Here is a 20439-nt window from a genome sequence, read left to right as displayed (position 1 = left end):
GGAGTGCAGCAGGGCACAAGGTCTCCATGCTTACCTCAATTACTCTCGGATGCACCCACCCTTGGACAGATGTCCTGGGCAGCCCAAATTTATAAACCTCTCAGACAAGGTGATTTACGTGTTTTTTGCTGTCTCCCACCCCAACACTCAGCCTTGGTGCAGAATTGTCTTTCAGTGGCAGGGTCTCAGCTATTCATCACAATCAGAAACTAAATATACACAATAAGATGTGGCAACTTCCAAAATGTTATCCTTACCTCTGTGAATAAAGTGGGCTACTTTTTGGAAGTCTTTTTCCAAAAGTCCGCGGGACGTCAGTGCTGGGGTCCCCAGCCGCAGTCCACTGGGCCGCAGAGCGCTTCTGTCACCTACAAGATAAACGGGGCTCTATCCCTAAGTCATCTGTCACCTACAAGATAAACGGGGCTCTGTCCCTAAGTCACATTGTCACCACTGTGATGGTGGTGCATTTAAAAAGGGACATGTGGGCAAAAGAGAACTGGCCTGAGGATACTGGCTGTCTCTAGCAAGGAGTACAACTGATTCAGAAACTAAAGTAGAAACCAAGGCACAAGGAGGCACAACCACGTTTTGGCCACTCTGAGTTAATTACTAGCATACAAAGTGGTCTGATTTGCCTCTTGCTCCTAAAAACGCGGGTAACATCTGTCTGGGTCTGAGATGCGTCATCAATATTTTGTTAACGGGTACCCACAGAGAAATGCAGCCTCTGGATTCCAGAGGCCCTGACCTCCCTCATCTAATGAATGTACCACCTCCAACAGCTCTACATCAATCTCTTTGCTCCCTGGCAGGGTCAGGGCCAAGTACAAAGGCACAGCCAAGGTATGGTCCCTGCCCCCGCTCCATTTTTTGTTTGTTTTTGTTTTTTTGAGATGGAGTCTCACTCTGTCACCTAAGCTGGAGTGCAATGGCGCGATCTCGGCTCAGTGCAGCCTCTGCCTCCTGGGTTCAAGCGATTCTTCTGCCTCAGCCTCCTGAGTAGCTGGGACTGTGGTGCGTGCCACCACGGCATTTTTAGTAGAGATGGGGTTTCACCGCATTAGCCTTCTCAATCTCCTGACCTCGTGATCCACCTACCTCGGCCTCCCAAAGTGCTGGGATTACAGGTGTGAACCACTGCGCCCAGCCCAATTTTTTTTTTTTTTTTTTTTTAGACAGAGTCTCATTCTGTTGCCCAGGCTGGAGTGCAGTGCTACAATGTCCACTCACTGCAACCTCTGCCTCCCGGGTTCAAGTGACTCTTCTGCCTCAGCCTCCTGAGTAGCTGGGATTACGGGCATGCACCACCATGCCCAGCTAATTTTTCTATTTTTAGTAGAGACAGGGTTTTAACATTTTGGCCAGGCTGGTCTCAGATTCCTGACCTCAAGTGATCCGCCTGCCTCGGCCTCCCAAAGTGCTGGGATTACAGGCCACCGTGCCCGGCCCCTACTCCAGTTTTTATCTGAGGTCTGTCCCCAGAGCCAATATCTTCATCAGCTACAACTTTGGCCAGAAGAAATGCAGATGGGAGAGGAGTGAAGGAGAAGGCAAGGATGATTCTCACCTGGACAGGTGTTCTTGTTGCAGGCAATAGAACAGGCTTCTAGCACCTTCTCAGCCCTTCCACCATCTGTGCCTTTGGAACGGAGATCCACGAGGATCAAATGGTTGTCAGAACCACCTGGAAACAAAGTTGGACACGTAGAAATGTAGGCTAATTCTATGCCGTGAAGGAATCTGAGAAATGAAGGTGAGGACAAAGGTGGCCAAAGCAGATGAGGTCAGGAAGGTGAGCACCCCCACCACATGGCCTGGGATTCTAATCCCCACGAGAGATGCCTGTGCCTAAGAATGTGAAAGGAAGGACAGAGCACTTTTGAAAGGGGTAACTGATCATACAGCAGAGGGCCTGACACTCCCATGGGGAAGGGACAGCTTCCTCAGGCTGCTCCTGGCTTGTTTTCTCTGACAAGTTGCTTGGGTAATTCCCTAACATTGATGGTAAAGGCTCCCCCGAAGGCAGCACGAGTATTGGGCAGTGGTTCAATTTACTTTGGGGAGTAAGGGGCATGCTCACAGAGCACATTAAGTGCCAGACAAGGCAGCCTGTGGTAGGTTTTTCCTGCATCCCGTGAGGCTGATGGTATTGTCAAAGTGGTAAGGTGACAACAGCAAGGCTAACCAAGTTTTCTGGACCTGGCCCGAGGTCACACAGGAGGATCCTTCCACTTTGAACCTTCATTAAGCTGGGGTATTGCCTTGGGTGCTGACAGCACTAGGGCCTCTGCTTCTGGGCTGTGTTGCGGGGATCCCTTTCAAGATGCGGGTGAGCTAGGGCTCCAGCTTGGCTTTGCAGCCCCCCAGCTGTGCCCACCCACTTGCCGTGTGGCTTTAGGCAGGCAGCTTAACATTGTGAAACCTCAGATGCCCATTTGTAACAAAAAGACCAATAATTCACAGGGCTGTCATGAGGTTTAAGTAAGATACTGGACATAGTGCTTCTCATAGCACCAGGCACCAAAGAGGGCATTCGCAAGCAATATCTGTTTCAACCGTGTGCATTGGGTCCTCAGATGGCAGAGTGACAATGACAAAGTCACCGGGGAGGGGGCAGGTCCATGCCATGAGATGCCCATGGTGACAGGGACTATGGCCTAAACCCTCACAACTCCAAGGTTGGCTCCCAGACCAGCATCACCCAAGGCCTGGTCAGAATCTGCATTGCACCAACAGCCCCAGGGGTGGTGTGCACATCCAAGTTTAAAAAACAGGGACCTAAAGCAGTGGTCCCCAACCTTTTTGGCACCAGGAACTGGTTATGTGGAAGACAGTTTTTCCACGGATGGCATCGGGGGATGGTTTTGGGATGAAACTTCCACTTCAAATCATCGGGCATTAGATTCTCATAAGGATGCAGGTATAATCAGAAGGAAAAAAAGATAGTCTCTCGAAAGTGTCTAGGCCCAACCTGGATCCCTCACATGTGCAGTTCAAAACAGGGTTCAGGCCGGGCGCGGTGGCTCACGCTTGTAATCCCAGCACTTTGGGAGGCCGAGGCGGGCGGATCACGAGGTCAGGAGATCGAGACCACGGTGAAACCCCGTCTCTACTAAAAAATACAAAAAAAAATTAGCCGGGCGTGGTGGCGGGCGCCTGTAGTCCCAGCTACTCGGAGAGGCTGAGGCAGGAGAATGGCATGAACCCGGGAGGCGGAGCTTGCAGTGAGCCGAGATTGCACCACTGCACTCCAGCCTGGGCGACAGAGCGAGACTCCGTCTCAAAAAAAAAAAAAAAAAAAAAAAAAAAAAATCAAAACAGGGTTCAGCTCCTATGAGAATCTAATGCTGCCACTGATCTGACAGGAGGCAGAGCTCAGGTGGCAATTCTCTGGGCCCAGCTCACTTCCTGCTGTGCGGCCGGGTGCCTAACAGACCACAAACCAGTACTAGTCCGTGGCCTGGAGGTTGGGGACTCCTGAGCTAAAGCAGTCCGCACGAGGACTTCTTGAGCTTTATTATTTGAAGACATGGAGGATGAAGGGAGAACAGAAAGTAAGTGAAGTAGAACATAAAAGAGGATGCGGCTGGTACTGCTGAGGAGACAGCACTGGCCTGGCCTTCTCAGGCACTGCCACACATGCAGGATTGGGTGGGAGTCCCACTCCTTAGACCAGGGGGCCTGTAATCCCTGTAAAGGGCAAAGGACACGGTGCAGAGAGTGGGCACTCGGGTCTACACACAGCAGGACCCATATTCCTGGACCACACCACTGCTAGCACAATCGGCAGTCTTGTGGGACTAGGTATAAAATCGCCCTTCCTCAGGAGGACTGAGTATGCTGCCTGCCAAAAAAATGCGTTCTCCCCGTGGAAAGCTGCTGTGACTGTGAGGTGGATGGCACCCCAGAGTGGGGCCCTGACCTGGGAAGTCCATCTCATTCACAGCCCATCAGCTCCAGAATGTACAGATCCAAGCAAACATGGCTATAGCAAGCCAACTTCCCAGGAACATGCAGCAAACTGGGAGGGGAGAGCCCCTGCACCCTCAGCTCAGCGGGGTGAGAGAAGACACTCCCATGGCACAGTGCAAGGCATCACCACACAGTCCTGGCTCTGCCACCTACCAGGTGTGTGACCACTACAGCCCAACCTCTCAGTTGAGCCTCAGGTCATCCTCCTGCAAAGCTGTTCTGAGGACAAGCAGTCCTTATGCTGGTGACCAATGGCAACTACTATTCCCATCATCTGTGGCTCACCCCAGGGGACGGCTCGCTGGTCTGAGGCAGGGGGAGGCTTTCCAGCTGGAGGCGAGGCTGACCTCCTCCCAAGGTGGGCCCCAGTCATTGCAGCTGCTGCAGCAGAGCCTGGGCCACATCCTGGTTGCACAAACTGAGAAGCAAGCCTTAATGCAACCACAAGAACAGGCCTGCCGAACACCATCTGTGTCTGTACCTGTGACTATTTTGTAGCCCAGCTCCATCAGTGCCTCAGACAGAGCCCTGCAGTTGGCCACCACCTGGTGTTGATAAACTTTAAATTCCAGAGTCATAGCTTGCTTCAGTGCCACAGCAACCCCTGGACAGAAAGAGACAATGGGTCAGGAGGCTAGGATAGAATCACACACAGATGATGAGTCAAACAACATTCCTGTTTTTATTCAAGCTTCCTTGCTTCTCAATGTCACCCCTTGCTTTTGGGTTGGATTACATTTTCCTCCAAAATGATATATTTAAAAAAATTATTTTTTATTATTATTTTTTTGAGATGGAGTTTCACTCTTGTTGCCCAGGCTGGAGTGCAGTGGTATGATCTCGGCTCACTGCAACCTCTGCCTCCCAAGTTCAAGTGATTCTGCTGCCTCAGCCTCCCGAACAGCTGGGACTACAGGCACATGCCACCATGCCCAGCTAATTTTTGTTGGTATTTTTAGTAGAGGCAGGGTTTCACTATATTGGCCAGGCTGGTCTTGAACTCCTGACCTCAAGTGATCCGCCTGCCTTGGCCTCCCCAAGTGCTGGGATTACAGGCATGTGCACTGTGCCCAGCCAAAAAAAATTTTTATATTTTTTGAGACAGGGTTTCACTCCCATTGCCCAGGCTGCAGTACAGTGGTGTGATCACATTTCACTGCAGCCTTGACGTTCAGGGCTCAGATGATCCTCCCATCTCAGTCTCCCAAGTAGGTGGGACTACGGGTGTGTCCTAACACACCTGGCTAATTTTTTTTAAGAGATGGAGTCTCGCTCTGTTGCTGAGGCTGGAGTGCAGTGGCGCGATCTCGGCTCACTGCAACCTCCACCTCCTGGGTTCAAGTGATTCTCCTGCCTCAGCTTCCCAAGTAGCTGGGACTACAGGCACGTGCCACCACGTCCAGCTAATTTTTGTATTTTTTAGTGGAGACAGGGTTTCACTGTACGTTGGCCAGGCTGGTCTGGAACTCCTGACCTCAAGTGATCCGTCCATCTCAGCCTCCCAAAGTGCTGGGACTACAGGTGTGAGCCACTGCACCTGGCCACGCCTGGCTAATTTTTTATATTTTTGGTAGAGATGGGCTTTCTCCATGTTGGCCAGGCTGGTCTCAAACTCCTGGGCTCAAGTGACCCACCCGCCTCAGCCTCCCAAAGTGCTGGGATTATAGGCATGAGCCACCGCACCCAGCTGATAGCTTCTCTCTGAGGAACTGCTGTTGAGGTAACCTTTCCCTAAGCATGGAAGTTCTGTGCTAACATTACCATACCAAAGCTGTTAAGCAAGATGGATTTTACATCCTTTTTAATCTTGATGTGTGAAAATGATTACTTAGCAGCCCTAAGAGCCAATGCTCTGATGTCAGATTATGCAGCTCTCTAAGGTCAGAGCGCAGGTAGGAGGTGCAGCCTTCGTCCTACCCTGCACCATTCAGACTCATCTGGTATCTCGCATTCAGTCCTGAGGGCTGCTTCAAGGGACACAGAGAATGGAGGACAAGGAGAACCCACGGGCCTGCGTCCCGCACAGAGCCTCCAATCAATACTTGTGAAAACAACTGGAAAGGGCGTCCAGAGCAGCTGGGGGATGGGGTGATCCCTGCATCCCAGAGTTGAAGCAGCCGTGGGTGCCAAGTGTGTAGGTGTGATGGGAGAACATGAGAACACACCCGGGATCCCAGCTCTTTCCACCCTTTATGCCTAATATCTCCCAATCGCTGTTGTCCCCAGGTTCCTCTCTAGAAGTGCTCGTGCGTCTCCGGACTGAGAAGCTACACCTTCCTCCTGAGCCCCTTAGCGGGAATGAGTTCTACCAATGTCCTTGTTCCATGAAGGCAGTGGGATAACTCTTGAGTCATCACAAATGTCCTAAGCTACTTGTACAAAGAGACAAAGAACAAGTCAATGAGAACCTGCTGGGCAGGCATGGAATCTGACTCAGGAGTCACTGATGTGGCACTGGTGCAGGGTGTGAGGGTCACACACAGGGGCCTCCACCACCATAGGCCAGGTCCATCAAGGGCAAGGGGGCTCATCCTGCAGGGTCTGGACCCCAATCTCTCTCACCTGTGCTTTGCCCTCTCCTAATTGTCAGATTCCTTCCCTAAGAGGGCGCCATGTACTTTACAAAACTCGGCCTGACCCACAGGTTTGCCTCTGGGTGGCCGTACACGTGGCGTGGACGCCATTCCCTACTGTCCCTACCTTAGGCCACTCTCAATCATGCCCTACTCTGTGTTAGCATCTCCTGGACAGAGACAGCCCTCCAGCTTTTTCCCCAGCGTGGAAGTCCTGGCACGTGATTTTGGAGGACAGGTGAGATGGGAATTAGGGGCCACAGGATAAGCAGAGGCAGATGATGTTTTACCAGCAATGGCGTGGTTGTGGGGACCTCCCTGCAGGCCAGGGAACACAGCAGAATTGATAAGAGACTCCAGGTTGTACAGAATCTCTTTGCCAGTCTTGGGATCCACACCTTTCACTCCTGGAGGAAGAAAAACATCACAATGGGATCATACGGGCTGTCCCCTCTTTTTTTTTTAGGCTCAAACCTAGACTGGCCAGGGAAGTATCAAGCACAAGCCTGGCCTTTATCCTGGCATGGAGAACTGGTTTGTAACGCAATGGAACAGAGGGGTCCCTTGTCTCCTGAGGGTAGACCAGCATCCTTATTTTATGGAAACGAGGACATCATGGATGACTCTGGCTGGAATGCTGGTTTCAGCACCTCAGCTGTCCACCTGCCTCCTCTGATGGCATCTCTTCTTAACACAACTAGAACAAGGCCTTAAAAATGAAAGGACAGGCTGGACGCGGTGGCTCACACCTGTAATCCAGCACTTTGGGAGTCCAAGGCAGGCGGATCACGAGGTCAGGAGTTTGAGACTAGTCTGACCAACATGGTGAAACCCCGTCTCTACTAAAAATACAAAAATTAGCCAGGCATGGTGGCGCGTACCTGTGGTCCCAGCTACGCGGGAGGGTGAGGTAGGAGGATTGCTTGGGCCCAGGAAGTTGAAGTTGCAGTGAGCTTTGATTGCACTACTGCACTGCAGCCTGAGTGACAGAGTGAGACCCTGTCCCCAAAAATAAAATTTAAAGAGTCTCCAAGATGCGTTGAAGGAGACAATGCTCATGTGGCTAAATATGGAGAATAAGGTTCCTTTCTGAGAAAAAGTTAACCATCAATAATAGCTACTATTCAGTCATAATCGGTAACAATTAACATCTATCTAGAGCTTCTAGTGAGCCAAGAACTGCTCTAATCACTTTACGTAAATTCATTTAATCCTCAAAACAGCAGTCCAAAGGGACAGGTACTATTATTACAGTCCCCACTCTAGAGGTGAGGAAATGAGGAACAGAAAGGCTGTACAACTAGCCCTAAAGTCATACAGTGGGTGTGTGGCAGAGCCAGTATTTGCTCTGATAGGCTGGCTCCAGACTCCCTCAGCACTGGATGAAATGAATCACATCAACACACAGTGGGGGAAAAAACCAAATGTCTCCTGGGCGGGTGGGAATGGCTACCTGCCTCAGAAACATCAGCACAGCTAAAAACGGTCCTTGGAGGAGCAGAGAGGCAACGGGGTGCTGAGAAGCTGAGGGGGCATGTGGCTGTGTCTAGTCCCAGCCAGGGGCTGGGCAAGAAGACCCTGCATCAGGTAAGAGTAATGTAGTCACCAGAGGGCTGGTGTCTCTGCTGATGCAAAGTTGGTGCATCAGGTCTCACCACAGGCTAAATGATGACCTGACCGCTAACAAGCTTTCCCAGGTATGGGAATTCGAAAATAAGGGGAGTGCCTAGGGGTAGGTTATAAGGTAATGGAAAGAAAAACCTTCACTAAAATGATATTAATGTTTATACATCCACGTCTTCTAGTTTGACTACTATGAGTCTTTCTCTTTGAGAAACATGACGGACCACTATAAGTTCACCAGAATAATGTAGCCTTGTGAGGCCTCCCAGTAGCCCCCAGCCAGCCATGCACCCTCCTTTCATTCAAACACCTGCCTCTCGAGTTCAGTGACCAGCACCATCCTAACACATAGTGGTTGCTGATCCCCCTCCTGTGTTCCTAGGACCTGGATGCACAAAAGTGAAGCAGGAGCTATGTGGCTGACGGTCTCCTTCTGGGGATTCCTTTTTTTTTTTTTTTTTTGAGACGGAGTCTCGCTGTGTCGCCCAGGCTGGAGTACAGTGGCACAATCTCGGCTCACTGCAAGCTCCACCTCCCGGGTTCATGTCATTCTCCTGCCTTCGCCTCCCGAGTAGCTGGGACTACAGGTGCCCACCACCACACCCGGCTAATTTTTTGTGTTTTTAGTAGAGACGGGGTTTCACCGTGTTAGCCAGGATGGCCTTGATCTCTTGACCTCGTGATCTGCCCGCCTCGGCCTCCCAAAGTGCTGGGATTACAGGCGCGAGCCACTGCACCTGGCCGGGAATCCTTTCTGTAAAGCCTGTCACTGCTCCTTCCTAAGCAGCTCTTTAAGGAACTGGGATCTTAATATTTTCCAAGGATCCCAGGTCAGAGTTTTTCCCAGCTCCCTCAACTGAATCTGAACCCCCACAGGAGAAATGTAAACCATGGTACCCATCTGTACCCAACATTCGGGAGCACACCTTTCCTGTAGAAGATCATGCCAGCTCGGCAGCCTCGCAGGGTCTTGTGAGTGGTAGTGGTCACCACGTGGCAGTGTTCAAATGGGGAGGGCACCACGCCAGCCACCACCAGTCCGCTGATGTGAGCCATGTCCGCCATGAGATACGCCCCGTTCTCATCTGCAATCTTCCGTAGCCGGGCATAGTCCAGGTTTCGGGAGTAGCAGCTGGTTCCTGAGACAGGAAAGGTGACACAGCTGCATCAGAGATGTCCATGGGCCAGCTGAGTTGGCTTCACAGTGGCCTCTAGATATGCAGATCTGAAAGCCCAGAGATTTCTTCCCCTAAAATCTTAGAGCAAAAATGGAGAATGCCCTCAAAAAGCACCTCTGTGCTAAAGACAACCACTCTAACTCTTCAACGTCTTGGTGGTTGAGATGGCCGCAACTACTACTGCCAGCCCAGTCAGGGCCTGACATTTCTAGATGCTTCTCTGAGAACAGTCTCAGATCTTAATCTACATAGCACAAAAAGCAGCAAACACACATCCGTATCCTGAAAGAAACTAATATATGTGGACCCCAGAAACTCAGTTATCCAGGGCAGAAACTAGCAGTGGGCTCAACAGGGTGGGAACATCTTTCCATCCTCATTCTGTAAGAGGCACCAGGCTACTGGTGAACAAGGTCACTTTCCACCCCGCGCATCACCTGCGATGATCAGCTTCGGGTGGAAGAGGCGTGCGTTCTCCTCCAGCTGGTCATAGTTGATGTAGCCAGTGTCTGGGTTCACCTGTGGAATGTCAGGGAGGCAGGTTCAGGCTGCTTCCTCCAGCCACACCTGCCTCCTGTCCTCCCACTTGAACTCGCTCCACCCGCCATGACAAGAGGAATGATGTCCTAGATGAGGACTTGAGGGTGAAACAGGATACTGGTGTGTTCAGTCTGCTCAACCAAGTATGGCTCACAGACCCAGGAGTCCCTGAGGAGTCCCAGGGTTGTAGTGAGCCCTGCTACCGGGGCACTACCCCCTGAGAAGGAACCAAAAAGCACCTGCATAATGAAACAAATGTGACGGGACCACACAATGTAAACCAAAACGGTTACCTTCAGGAACAAGACCAAAATGCCTGCTAATACCACTTCTATTCCAAGTATAATGAGGCAAGAAAAAGAAACAAAAGGCATAACGATTAGGAAAGAAGAAATTTAAAATCTGACATTACACACAGACAACACAATATACCTAGAAAATCAAGATGCTAGGGGCCAACTGTTAGAATAAGCAAATTTAGCAAGGTCACTGGATACAGCATTGAAAAACAAAAAGTAGGGGCCGGGTGCAGTGGCTCACACCTGTAATCCCAGCACTTTGGGAGGCTGAGGCGGGCAGATCATGAGGTCAGGAGATAGAGACCATCCTTGCTAACACAGTGAAACCCCGTCTCTACTAAAAATACAAAAAATTAGCCAGGCATGGTGGCGGGCGCCTGTAGTCCCAGCTACTTGGGAGGCTGAGGCAGGATAATGGCATGAACCTGGGAGGCGGAGCTTGCAGTGAGCCGAGATTATGCCACTGCACTCCAGCCTGGGTGATAGAGCAAGACTCCATCTCAAAAAAAACAAAGAAAAAGAAAACCAAAAAGTATATAAAAGCAAGATAGAAAATGAAATGTAAGTAACAAAAACCATAAAAGGAAAGACATACCAAACCTTTACACAAAACATCATTGTGTTGTGTATTTTGTGTCACAAAATGCTTGACAAATTATAGTAATTAAGGCAGCATGCATTCGTGGAAGGGCAGAGCATCTGGCTTAAACAGAAGCAGAACCACACGCAACACAGGTCATTGGAGCCATGCCAATGGTGACGCTACAGTGCAATGGGGAGAGGATGACCTTTTCAATCAATGGTACTAGATCAAGTGGGCATCCATTTGGACAAAAATGTTATCTGGATGCCCGCCTCACCCACACAAATCAATTCCATATTCAGCAATCCCACTTGTGAATCTATATCCTAAGAACTTGAAATCGTTATGTCAAAGAGACATGTGCACTCCCATGTTCACTGCAGCACTATTCACAATAGCCAAGTTACGGAATAAACCCATGTCCATCAATAGATGAATGGACAAAGGAAATGTGACACATATATATATATATATATATACACACAATGTAATAATAATCAGCCTGAAAAAAGAAATTCTGTCATTTGCAACAACACTGATGAACTTGGAGGACCTTATGCTAAGTGAAATAGGCCAGGCTCAGAAAGACAAATACTGCATGATCTCACTTCTTTTTTAAGACAGAGTCTCACTCTGTCACTCAGGCTGGAGTGCAGTGGCACCATCTCAGCTTACTGCAACCTCCACCTCCCAGGCTCAAGCAATTCTCCCACTCAGCCTCCTGAATAGCTGGGACCACAGGCAGTGCCACCACACCTGGCTAATTTTTATATTTTTGTAGAGATGGGGTTTCGCCATGTTGCCCAGGCTGGTCTCGAACTCCTGAACTCAAGTGAGCCTCCTACTTCGACCTACCAAAGTGCTGAGATTATAGGTGTGAGCCACCACACCTGGCCATGTGATCTTACTTCTATGTGAAATCTAAAACAATCGAACTGCTGGGCATGGTGGCTCATGCCTGCAGTTCCAGCACTTTGGGAGGCCGAGGCAGGTGGACCACCTGAGGACAGGAGTTTGAGACCAGCCTGGCCAACATGGTGAAACCCCGTCTCTACTAAACATACAGAAATTAGCCAGGCGTCGTGGCGTATGCCTGTAATCCCAGCTACTCGGGAGGCTGAGGCAGGAGAATCACTTGAACCCAGGAGGCAGAGGTTGCAGTGAGTTGAGATGATGCCACTGCATTCTGGCCTGGGCAACAAAGTCAGACTCCGTCTTGAAAAAAATAAATAAAATTAAATAAATAAATAAATAAAACTCACAGAAGCAGGGTAGAATGTGGTTACCAGTCACTGCAGGGTGGCGGACAATGGAAAGATACTGAGCAAAGGGTACAAAGTTGCAGTTAGACAGGAAGAAAAATAATAAATATTTAAGGACTGGGATATGTTAGTTAACTTGATTCAATAATTCCATACTGTATATACAAATCATAATATCACTGTGCATCCCATAATTATATATAATTTGTTTTAAAAAAAAGAAGTCAATTCCAAACAGACTGTAGATCTCATGTAAAATTTAAAATAATTTATTTTTCTTTTCTGGCAACACATCTCTTAGAAAGTTCATTTTATTAAACTTCTGTAAACATACGGGCCAGCCAGGCGTGGTAGCTCACATCTGTAATCCCAGCACTTTGGGAGGCCGAGGGGGTCAGATCACCTGAGGTCAGGAGTTCGAGACCAGCCTGGCCAACATGGTGAAACCCCACCTCTACTAAAAACACAAAATTAGCCAGGCATGGTGGTACACACCTGCAGTCCCAGCGATTCGGGAAGCTGAGGGAGGAGAATCGCTTAAACCTGGGAGGCAGAGGTTGTAGTAAGCTGAGATCATGCCACTGCACTCCAGCCTGGGAGACAAGAGCGAAACTTTGTCTCAAAAAAAAAAGGGTCAGCCAGATGTGGTGGCTCATGTCTGTAATACCAGCACTTTGGGAGGCTGAGTTGGGCAGATCACTTGAGCCCAGGAGTTCAAGACCAGCCTGGGCAACATGGCAAAACTTTGTCTCCACAAAAAATACAAAAATTAGCCAGGCATGGTGGCATGCGCCTCTAGTCCCAGCTACTCGGGAGGCTTGAAGAGGTAAGATCACTTGAGCCCGGGAGGCAGAGGTTGCAGTGAGCCTAGACAGAGCCACTGCACTCCAGGCTGGGAGACAGAGCCAGATGCTGTCTTAAAAAAAAAAAAAAAAAAAAAAGTCACAGGGAAGCACACATAACCAGCAGAGCATAGAGTGCACCACAGGAAAAACTGGGCTCTGGGATCTGAGAAGCCTCAGGGAAGAGGAGACGGGCAGAGAGGCTCCCTGTTCTGAAGGCCCTGCCCCAACCTTCCTTCCTCTTACCTTGGTGGCCCCCTCAGAAACTACCAGCACATCTGGAGTGAAAGGTTTCAGGATTGGTGGTCACTCTTTCCAAATAAAAAAGGCACTTATAATCCAACCCAACTATAGAAGCTTGCCACAAGGTTTCGGGAACCAAGACCTCATCTAGAAAGTCAAGCTGAAAGATGATTTGTGGTTTTGTTTGCTGTGTTTTGCTTCAAGGGAGTGGTTCTTTCTCAGTCACCTGAATTTGGCAAAGAAACTGTTTTATGAAATGAAATATCAACAGCTGACCTCCAGTAAAAATGGACGTAATTCACCGGGCATGGTGGCTCACGCCTGTAATCCCAGCTCTTAGGGAGGCAGAGGCAGGAAGATAGCTTGAGTCCAGGAGTTTGAGACCCGCCTGGGCAACACAGTGAGACCTTGTTCTCCACAAAAAGGAAAAAAAAAAAAAGATTAAAAAAATGGACAGGCCGGGCGCGGTGGCTCACGCTTGTAATCCCAGCACTTTGGGAGGCTGAGGCGGGCGGATCACGAGGTCAGGAGATCGAGACCACAGTGAAACCCCGTCTCTACTAAAAATACAAAAAATTAGCCAGGCGTGGTGGCGGGCGCCTGTAGTCCCAGCTACTCGGAGAGGCTGAGGCAGGAGAATGGCGTGAACCCGGGAGGCGGAGCTTGCAGTGAGCCGAGATTGCGCCATTGCACTCCAGCCTGGGCGATAGAGCGAGACTCCGTCTCAAAAAAAAAAAAAAAAAAATGGACATAATTCTAAAATTTTTTGTGTAGCCACAATTACCAAACAAGAAAAAAAAGCCTGTGCTGCTTTCTCCCTTTTTAATTTAATGGGTTTTTCAAAGGTTTTTATTTTCTTTTTTTAATCTTGAAAATGAGACAACAGAACAACTCCTAGAATTCACAGGCATTTATAATAAACTGCAGATGGGGTCCACAGTGCACAGAGGATAAAGAAAGAGACCCCAGCAGTCACTTAGGACCAAGGACAGGGAGGAATTCTCGAGTTACAGTGGGGATGGGCCAAAAACACAAAATAGAAGGTTAATGTTGCTGTTGCTCTAGGCTGGCCCTGCGTGGGGCTCTTGCTGTGGAGGGGGGCAGGGGCTGAAGGTGGAGGCAGGCGGTCTGGTGAAGGCTGGGCAGGGCAGTGGCCCTGGGACACCCCCTGACCTCCAACTCTGCAGCCCGGTGGGGTGGAGGTAAGCTGCCTCTGGCTGCTGGTGAATGCCAATAAGGTCTGTCTCCTCCTCCTGTCCACTGAGGGCAGGACTCACATCACCCCCACAGTGGGTGAGCTGCACCTCCTGCTGCCCAAGCTGGCCAGGGTCCCAGGCCCCACCTCTCCATGCCCATCCTGAGGTGGGTCCCCTCACTGCACCCACAGGACTGCAGCCTGCACAATGTACATGAAAGACGGGGGTGGCTGGAGGGAACTGGGTGCGGGATGCAGATTCTTTCTTTTTTTTTTGGAGATGGAGTCTTGCTCTGTCACCTAGGCTGGAGTGCACTGGTGCAATCTAGGCTCACTGCAACCTCCGCCTCCCAGGTTCAAGTGGTTCTCCTGCCTCAGCCTCCTGAGTAGCTGGGATTACAGGTGCCAGCCACCACGTCTGGCTAATTTCTGTATTTTTAGTAGAGAAGGGTTTCACCATGTTGGCCAGGCTGGTCTCGAACTCCTGACCTCGGATGATCCACCCACCTTGGCCTCCCAAAGTGCTGGGATTACAGGAGCGCACCACCACGTATTTTTAGTAGAGACGGGGTTTCACTGTGTTGGCCAGGCTGGTCTCAAACTCCTGACCTCATGATCCGCTTGCCTCAGCCTCCCAAAGTGCTGGGATTACAAGCGTGAGCAACTGCGCCTGGCCTTTATTTATTTATTTATTTTGAGATGGAGTTTCACTCTTGTTGCCCACTCTGGAGTGCAATGGAGCGATCTTGGCTCACTGCAACCTCCGCCTCCCAGGTTCAAGCAATTATCCTGCCTCGGCCTCCTGAGTAGCTGGAACTACGGGTGTGCACCACCACACCCGGGGAATTTTTTGTATTTTTAGTAGAGACATGTTGGCCAGGCTGGTCTTGAACTCCTGACCTCAGGTGATCTGCCCACCTCAGCTTCCCAAAGTGCTGGGATTACAGGCGTGAGCCACCGAGCCCAGCCAAGACAAACTATTTTGTTACTATTATGACATGTTTCAAAATCTAGCTTCAAGGCTGGCCTTGGCCAATGAGGAGATCTGTGACTGCAAACACCTAGGCGTTCTGTGAAAAGAAATGACTGCAAAAAAGAGCGCACGTGCAATCACCAGCACTGAGACAAAGGCTGAGTACACACAGAACCACGGAGAGCATGCACCCAAGACCATGCAATGCCAGCCAAGCAGAAAGATGCAATGCTACCTTTTTTCATGGTAACAAACATGAAACTAAGCAGGAATGGCACATTTATTAATAAAGAACATGAAAAGATGGTTCCTGGACAGTAGAAAGAATCATCAACACTGGACACTAAAAGAATAAGCAAGTAACCTCTTCTCCCCATTATCCTTCATCTTTATAGATAAATCACCATGCCTGAATAAGCCCACGCATCTTACAGGCATTTTTTGACCCAACTGTTTATACAGACAGGGTCCCAGGCAAAACAAATATTTGCCTGGGGCCCAGCACACCCTAGAGGCAGCCCTTGGCACTGATTCTGATGGTGTTGGTTCCACTGCTGGGCTGACTACATTATCAGGTATGTGCAGTGGGGTGGCAATGGCAATGGGGTGTACACCTGAGCTGTACAGGTGCTCCTCCACTTACGGGGTTACGTTCCAATAAACTCATCATTAAGCTGAAAATATCATAAAGTCAAAAATGCATGTAATATACCTAACCTACTGAACATCACAACCTAGCCTGGCCTACCTTAAACATGCTGAGAACACTGTGGTACCCTACACTGGGCAAGACAGTTAAACACAAAGCTTATTTTATAATACATTGTTGACTATCTCATGTAATCTACTGAATACTGTACTGAAACTGAAAAGCAGAATGGTCGTATGGGGGGCTTGAAGTACAGCTAATAACGCATGTCACTTTTGCACTATCCTAAAGTCGAACGTCCTAAGTCAAACCACTGTCTGTTCCTCTGTAGCCACTATACACAGGCAGGGGCTGGCCCTAATGTGCCCATGGAGGACTGTAGCTGTGGATGGCGCCAGGCTGCTGGTTTTGGTGCTGGAGCTGGGGACGTTGCCATCCCTGTAGCTACTGCATCCTTGTGCTGCTGCTGGCCCACAGGGGCTCCGAGCAGAGATGTCACCAGGCGAGGGCAGAGCTGTGGAGGTGGTGGCTGTTGCTGGGGTCCAACTGTAGTGACCTGGTTGCTATTCCCCAGGGTTGTTATTCCCAGTAGTTGCCACTGCCCCTGCCTCATCTGAACTCTCCTCAGTAGTTGCCTCCCTCACTGGTTTCCCTGTGGCCTCAGGTCAGACCCTCGTCTCTCCATCCCAGCTGCCCCAGCGGGTCCTGAAAGCCTGAGGAGTCCCCATGGCAAGAAAATTAAAAACGGTGCAAGGTGGGAACTTCCTGTAGTGACACATAAACCAAACTTATCCCTATAGGCACAGCCAAGCATCAGAGGTTTCCCAAGGAAATAAAAGCTAGGAGAGAAACACATGCTTACCTTATAGGGCATAGATTCAAAGAAGATGGACGTGGCAGAGATTTTCTTCTTGTCTGTCATGAACCCATGGGTCAGGTGGCCCCCATCCGGCAGGTCCAGGCCCATGATGCGCCCATGGGGTTCCACCAGGGCAGTGTACACAGCAAAGTTTGCAGGGGAGCCTGAAATGAGTGGACCAGAGGAGACACGATTATTTCTAACCGAGGTACCAAGCGGCATCCGGGACCTTGGCCACTAAGCCTTCACCCGAGTGGCGAGAACAGGCCTCGTGCCTTCCCTGAGCTCCAGGAGGTGCCCCTTCACCACCAGCCTTGAGAGGTGAAGTTCAGAGAGAGGGCACTTCCTAGGAGGGGGTACAGAGCTGGGAGCCCAAGGGCAATGCAGAGGGATGTGTGACTTATCTTTTATTTATGGCAGTTCTTTTTTTTTTTTTTTTGAGATGGAGTGTCGCTCTTGTTGCCCAGGCTGGAATGGCACGATCTCGGCTCACCGCAACCTCTGCATCCCGGGTTCAAGCGATTCTCCTGCCTCAGCCTCTGAGTAGCTGGGATTATAGGCATGTGCCACTATACCCAGCTAATTTTTGTATTTTTAGTGGAGACCGGGTTTCTCCATGTTGGTCAGGCTGGTCTTGAACTCCCGGCCTCAGGTGGTTTGCCTGCCTCTGCCTCCCAAAGTGCTGGGATTACAGGCATGAGCCACCGGGCTGGGCCTATGGCAGTCCTTCTTAGGACTCTTCTTGGTGCATGTCAGCCCTGGGGGATGCACATGAAGAGGCTACACCGGGCCATATGGATGAGACAATCACCTGAGTAGGGCTGGACGTTGACCCCCCAGCACTGTGGGTCCAGCTTATAGGCCTGCAGGGCTCTCTTCTGACACAGGGTCTCCAGTTCATCAATAAACTCAGTCCCGCCATAGTATCTGTGGGAGGAGAGCAGGAGACTTAGATCCACTCAGACCGGGAAACTCTGTGCTTCACAGAGGCCAAAGAAGCTTAGGGGTGGGACAGTGAAACTGAAGTGGAGAGAAGTAACGAGAAGAGCTTGTTAACATGCAGATGCTGAAGCCAGCATGATCAAGTGTTCCACCAATGCCTCTGGAATCTATAGTCAAGAGACCAAACCAGCTGTGCAACTTGGAGCAAGTATCTCATCTATAAAAAGAGGGGGTTTTGGCCAGGAGAGGTGGCTCACACCTATAATCCCAGCACTTTCAGGCGCCAAGGCAGGAGGATTGCTTGAGCCCAGCAGTTCAAGACCAGCCTGGGCAATACAGCAATACCCCCATCTCTACAAAAAATTTCAAAAATTAGCCAGGTGTTGTGGTGTGTGCCCATAGTCCCAGCTACCTGGGAGGCTGAGGAGGGAAGATTCACTTGGGCCCAGGAGGTAAAGGCTGCAGTGAGTTGTGATCACGCCACTGGACTCCAGCCTGGACCCTGTCTCAAAAAAAAAAAAAAAAAAAAAAAAAAAAAAGAAAGAAAAAGAAAAAGAAAAAAAAAAGGAAAGAAATCCTATCACATGCTATTAATACAACAGGGATGAGCCTGAGAACATTATGCTAAGTGAAACAAACCAGTAACCAAAAGACAAGCACTGTATGATTCAACTTTTATGAGGTCCCTAAAGTAGTCAAGCTTAGGCCAGGCGCGGTGGTTCATGCCTGGAATCCCAGGAGGTCAGGAGTTCCAGACCAGCCTGGCCAATATGGTGAAACCCCGTCTCTACTAAAAATACAAAAATTAGCCAGGAGTGGTGGCGGGCGACTGTAATCCCAGCAGCTCGGGAGGCTGAGGCAGGAGAATCGCTTGAACCCAGGAGGTGGAGGTTGCAGTGAGCCGAGATCGCCCCACTGTACTCCAGCCTGGGCATCCCAGCAAGACTCCGTCTCAAAAAAAAAAAAAAAAAAAATGTAAAGTAACTACATGCAATGGCTCATGTCTGTAATCTGAGATTTGAAAGGCTGAGGTGGGAGAACTGCTTGAGGCCAGGAGTTCAAGACCAGCTAGGCAACATAGTGAGATCTCAGCTCTACAAAAAATTTTAAAAATGAGCTAAGTATAGTGGCTTGCACCTATAGTCCTAGCTACTTGGAAGGCTAAGGTGGGAGGATCACTTGAACCCAGGAGTTGGAGATTGCCGTGAGCTTTGATTGTACCACTGCACTTCAGCTGGAGCAATAGAGTGAGACCCTATCTTTTTTTTTTTTTTTTTTTGAGACAGAGTCTCGCTCTGTCGCCCAGGCTGGAGTGCAGTGGCGCAATCTCGGCTCACTGCAAGCTCCGCCTCCCGGGTTCACGCCATTCTCCTGCCTCAGCCTCTCCGAGTAGCTGGGACTACAGGCGCCCGCCACCACGCCCGGCTAATTTTTTGTATTTTTAGTAGAGACGGGGTTTCACCGTGGTCTCGATCTCCTGACCTCGTGATCCGCCCGCCTCGGCCTCCCAAAGTGCTGGGATTACAAGCATGAGCCACCGCGCCCGGCGAGACCCTATCTTTAAAAAAAAAAAAAAAAATAGGCCGGGCCCAGCGTGGTGGCTCACATTTGTAATCTCAGCACTTTGGGAGGCTGAGGTGGGCAGATCACCTGAGGTCAGGAGATCGAGACCAGCCTGACCAACATGGAGAAACCCCATCTCTACTAAAAATACAAAATTAGCAGGCATGGTGGTGCACGCCTGTATTCCCAGCTATTGAGGAGGCTGAGGCAGGAGAATTGCTTGAACCCAGGAGGCGGAAGTTGCAGTGAGCCGAGATTGCACCATTGCACTCCACCCTGGGCAACAAGAGCAAAACTCCATCTCAAAAAAATAAAAATAAATAAAAAATAAACAGGCCAGATGTGGTGGTTCACACCTGTAATCCTAGTAATATGGAAGGCTAAGGTGGGAAGACTGCTTGAGGCCAGGAGTTTGAAACCAGCCTGGGCAACATAGCAAGACCTCGTGTCTATTAAAAATTAGCCTGGTGTAGTGGCACACACCTGTAGTCCTAGCTACAGAGAGGCTGAGGCAGGAGGATTGCTTGAGCCCAGGAGTTTGAGGCTGCAATGAGTCACGATTGCACCACTGCACTCCAGCCTGGGCAAGACAATGAGACCTTGTCATTCATTTATTCATACATACATAACTTTTTTTTAAAACCCAGAACTTTGTTTTTAGGTTTGTATCAAGCAAAGTCGTTAATGTTAGGTCAACATCGTTTTCTCTTTTTTTTTCTGAGATGGAGTCTTGCTCTGTCTCCCAGGCTGGAGTGCAGTGGTGCGATCTCGGCTCACTGCAACCTCCACCTCCCAAGTTCAAGCGATTCTCCTACCTCAGCCTCCAGAATAGCTGGGATTACAGGCATGCACCTCCACACCCAGCTAATTTTTGTATTTTTAGTAGAGACGGGGTTTCGACATGTTGGCCAGGCTGGTCTCGAACTCCTGACCTCAGGTAATCCACCTGCCTCAGCCTCCCAAAGTGCTGGGATTACAGGTGTGAACCACCACACCTTGCCTATGTTTTCAAATATTGCCTTTGATTATAAATAATGTTCCAAAGACAGATTAACATTAAATTATATTAACAAAATATGATAATGAAAACATGTAATAATTACCTTTTATTTTTATTATTTTTTTTGAGACGGAGTCTCA

General features: G+C 49.6%; 1 protein-coding gene across 1 annotated transcript in view; it reads right to left on the bottom strand.

Moving 5' to 3' along the window:
• Positions 1-20439, bottom strand: part of SHMT1 (serine hydroxymethyltransferase 1) — a 34335-nt gene that overhangs the window by 1142 nt on the left and 12754 nt on the right. Inside the window, exons 4-11 of the mRNA XM_030827256.1 lie at positions 17606-17721; positions 16798-16958; positions 9787-9868; positions 9098-9310; positions 6839-6955; positions 4457-4579; positions 1571-1687; positions 258-368 (exon numbers count right to left, since the gene is read on the bottom strand). Coding sequence (XP_030683116.1) covers positions 258-368; positions 1571-1687; positions 4457-4579; positions 6839-6955; positions 9098-9310; positions 9787-9868; positions 16798-16958; positions 17606-17721 — 1040 coding nt within the window. The remainder of the gene's footprint in view (positions 1-257; positions 369-1570; positions 1688-4456; positions 4580-6838; positions 6956-9097; positions 9311-9786; positions 9869-16797; positions 16959-17605; positions 17722-20439) is intronic.

The sequence above is a fragment of the Nomascus leucogenys genome, chromosome 14 (genome assembly GCF_006542625.1).
Source record: "Nomascus leucogenys isolate Asia chromosome 14, Asia_NLE_v1, whole genome shotgun sequence".
In the NCBI taxonomy this organism is placed as follows: domain Eukaryota; kingdom Metazoa; phylum Chordata; class Mammalia; order Primates; family Hylobatidae; genus Nomascus; species Nomascus leucogenys.
This window is presented reverse-complemented; position numbering and strand designations above follow the sequence as displayed.